The 4021-nt window shown below is 49.2% G+C and overlaps 1 protein-coding gene across 1 annotated transcript; it reads left to right on the top strand.

The window, feature by feature from the left end:
• The first annotated feature begins 421 nt into the window (after positions 1 to 421).
• On the top strand, positions 422 to 3423 carry LOC119307089 (alpha-amylase/trypsin inhibitor-like). The gene is made up of 2 exons (XM_037583183.1): positions 422 to 1181; positions 3244 to 3423. Exon 1 carries the CDS (start codon positions 437 to 439, stop codon positions 1136 to 1138), a length of 702 nt encoding a protein of 233 aa, XP_037439080.1. The 5' UTR covers positions 422 to 436; the 3' UTR covers positions 1139 to 1181; positions 3244 to 3423.
• Positions 3424 to 4021: the final 598 nt, after the last annotated feature.

The raw sequence follows: 4021 nt of genomic DNA, 5'->3' as shown, positions 1-4021 counted from the left end.
TCATGTCATCTATGATCATTGTAATAAAAAAAGAAATCAAGTAGCTCATGAGCTGGCTAGGATAACTAAATTCTCTTCTATAACCATCTAGATGGACACCGCCCCGGATGTGGTTATTCCTCCTATTGTAAGTGATGCTACTATCCTCATGAATGAATAAAGGAGGTGACAATTTGTTTTAAATGTTTCTGCTGTTTTTGTCTTTCTAAACGATAATGTTTCTGGTAGTGATTCACTGATTCTGGCCTTCTAGCACCTTACATTATAATCATATTAATTGCATGATGCAAACGCGGCCGTGGAAAATGTCTACTAGGCAAGCTGGCCTGGATTTGGACACGCCACCAAACCAGCCTATAGCAGCCTATGCATGGACGCCTCGGCAATAAATACCTCCGTTGCAACACCGCCAAACCACCATTCAACGGCAGCAGCCATGACGTCGTCGCTCATCCTCCACCTCATCGCCCTCGTCCTCGTCGCCGCGGCCAAGGCGACCACCATAACCGTGGTGAACCGGTGCTCCTACACGATATGGCCGGGCACGCTCCCAGGCGGCGGCGCGCGCCTCGACCCGGGCCAGTCGTGGCAGCTCAACATGCCAGCCGGCACCGCGGGCGCCAGGGTGTGGCCGCGCACGGGGTGCACCTTCGACGGCAGCGGCCGCGGACACTGCATCACCGGCGACTGCGCGGGCGCGCTGTCCTGCCGCGTGTCGGGCGAGCAGCCCGCCACGCTGGCCGAGTACACGCTGGGGCGGGGCGGGAGCCAGGACTTCTTCGACCTGTCCGTCATCGACGGCTTCAATACGCCCATGAGCTTCCAGCCCGTCGGCGGCGCGCCGTGCCGTGCGGCGACCTGCGCCGTGGACATCACCAGGGAGTGCCTGCCAGAGCTGCAGGTGCCCGGAGGGTGCGCGAGCGCGTGCGGCAAGTTCGGCGGCGACACGTATTGCTGCAGGGGCCAGTTCGAGCACAACTGCCCGCCGACGAACTACTCGAAGTTCTTCAAGGGCAAGTGCCCGGACGCCTACAGCTACGCCAAGGACGACCAGACCAGCACCTTCACGTGTCCCGCCGGAACCAACTACCAGATTGTCCTCTGCCCCGCCCGAAATGATTTGCACATGGATCAGTAAGTAGAGGACATACTACTCCTTGTGGTCTTCCTTGCTTATGATGATCAACGGTAAGACAATAAGTTTTGGGGAACCAGCGCAACCCTCTAGGGGTGGCTTATCTCATTATATATAATGGTTGTGTTACAATACGTACATAAGTACAGAAGCTATACATAGTCTAACACCCTCCCTCAATCTTAGCCACTTTCTAAAGAACTGAGAAGGGTAAGATTGCGCCTACAAGTCTCAAACTGTGGCAGCGGTAAAGGCTTAGTGAAGATGTCTGCAAGTTGATCCTTAGATGAGATAAACTTGATCTGGAGTTGCTTCTGCGATACACGTTCCCGTACAAAGTGATAGTCAACTTCAATGTGTTTCGTTCGGGCATGAAATACTGGATTTGCAGAAAGGTATGTAGCACCGATGTTATCACACCAAAGAATAGGAGGCTGTGGTTGAGACAAACCCAACTCCTGAAGCAAAGACTGCACCCAAATAATCTCTGCAGTAGCATTAGCCACAGCCTTGTACTCAGCTTCAGTACTGCTACGTGACACAGTAGTCTGTTTCCGAGCACTCCAGGCGATCAAATTAGAGCCAAAGAATACTGCATAACCCCCCGTGGATCGCCTGTCATCTGGGCTACCAGCCCAATCTGCATCAGAGAAGGCCGAAAGGACCCAAGAGGAAGTCGGCCGAATATGCATACCAAATGTCAGGGTGAACTGAACATAACGAAGAATGCGTTTAACAGCAGCCCAATGAGTATCTCTGGGAGCCTGAAGATACTGACAAACCCTGTTAACAGCATAAGAGATATATGGTCTCGTGATCGTCAAGTACTGAAGTCCACCAACAATGCTCCTGTACTCTGTGGCATCCGCAGGAGACAAAAGCTCACCATCAACAGCTGTTATCTTGTCGGTAGACGACATGGGTGTGGTGGTCGGTTTGCACTTCAGCATGCCAGCTCTTTGTAACAACTCCAAGGAGTACTTCTTCTGCGTAAGGACAAGACCAGTAGCACGAGAAGTGACCTCAACTACAAGAAAGTAGTGAAGCTTCCCAAGATCTTTGACCGCAAAATCAGCACCAAGAGAGCAGACAAGAGCATTAGCAGCATATTGAGAAGAGCTGGCAAGGATAATATCATCGACATATACCAAAAGATACATAGTGACTTCTGGCTTCTGTAGAAGAAATAATGACAGCAGTGGACGGCACAAACCCATGAGCACGAAGGGCAGAGGCAAGGCGGGCATGCCAGGCACGAGGAGCTTGCTTCAAACCATATAGTGCTTTGGAAAGACGACAGATATAGTCAGGACGATCAGGATCAGAGAAACCAGACGGCTGTTTCATATAAACCTCTTCCTCCAAAAATCCATGTAGAAAAGCATTCTGCACATCAAGTTGACGAAGTGACCAACCACGAGAAACAACAATGGAGAGAAGAAGCCGAATAGTGGTAGGCTTGACGACAGGACTGAAGGTGTCCTCATAGTCAAGACCATGACGCTGCCGAAAACCGCGAGCAACAAGTCGCGCTTTGTAACGCTCAATAGATCCATCCGAATGCTTCTTCACTTTGAATACCCATTTTGAGTCAATAACATTTACCCGTGGTGGTGGAGGAACGAGAGTCCATGTCTTGTTACGAAGAAGAGCATGAAACTCCTGCTCCATAGCCTCTCGCCAATGTGGAATGCGCAGGGCAGCGTGATATGAGCGAGGCTCAGAAGATGGATCCGCAACAGCAGCAGCCAAACAAGCAGCCAACCAAGCAACCGTACCATCCTTACATTCCTTAGGTTTGAAAATGCCACTGCGACTGCGTGTATGTGGTCGGGAGGAAGCCCGCAGCAGTGGAACCGGTGGTGGCGGCGCTCGACATGGCGGCGGCGCGATCGGTGGCGCGGCGGCTGCGGTGAAGGCGGCGGCGGCTGCGGCGGCGGTGCGGGTATTAGGGTTTAGAAGCGGAAGCGATCGTAACCTAGCGTAATACCATGTAAGACAATAAGTTTTGGGGAACCAGCGCAACCCTCTAGGGGTGGCTTATCTCATTATATATAATGGTTGTGTTACAATACGTACATAAGTACAGAAGCTATACATAGTCTAACATCAACGATCATTTCTGTGTGTGCCCATATATAATGTCACATGTGCGTGCGTGCATGGCTGGTGCGTGCCATTCAGCGAATAAATGTATAAATAAAATGGAAATGTAATTTCTACGATTATGTGGAGGGCAACTCTATTTGCTTTGAGTAATAAAGCAATTTTAACATGGTCCCTCTTACATCCTCTTTGCTTACTACTGTAAGTTTGGCATTTTTGCTTTGCCCAGGCCCCAAGAGGATCCATGTAATACTCATTTTTCTACGGTTTTTTAACATGCTCCTAGTCTAGACGGATCACAATATATCATGTCCTTAATTTAACCGCATCTTCATCTCTTTTTATCTGCTTTTATCTACCTTTTGTGTATCTTTTGTAGCTAAGACAAAGAGGTAGCTGCACGTTGCTATCCTAGAATTAATTCTGCTTGCCGTCGTGCACCACAGACATCCACGATGGAGGTGGTCACCTAATTATCTTATCCACAATAAAGTTAATCAGCAATGTGCTGTTTTTTTTCTCTCGACACAACTCAAGATCGCAGTAGGACCACTAACCTTGAACACTTGATGATAGAGCTCAAGATTCATTAATACCTATAGGACTATGAAACAAGATGAGAATAGTCCACGGAACATGATTGTATAGCTGAAGTCATTACTAGGATCACTTCAACAGTGAGTCAGAACATATTTCCCCCCCTTCTTGACAACCACATTGCTATGTCAACACAAAACATTAAAAAAAATTAAACAGCCAGGTGCGGACCAGTGAATGGCT

Source organism: Triticum dicoccoides, chromosome 5B (genome assembly GCF_002162155.2).
Source record: "Triticum dicoccoides isolate Atlit2015 ecotype Zavitan chromosome 5B, WEW_v2.0, whole genome shotgun sequence".
NCBI lineage: Eukaryota > Viridiplantae > Streptophyta > Magnoliopsida > Poales > Poaceae > Triticum > Triticum dicoccoides.
Note: the sequence above shows the minus strand (reverse complement) of the source record. Positions and strands in the feature narration are given on the sequence as shown.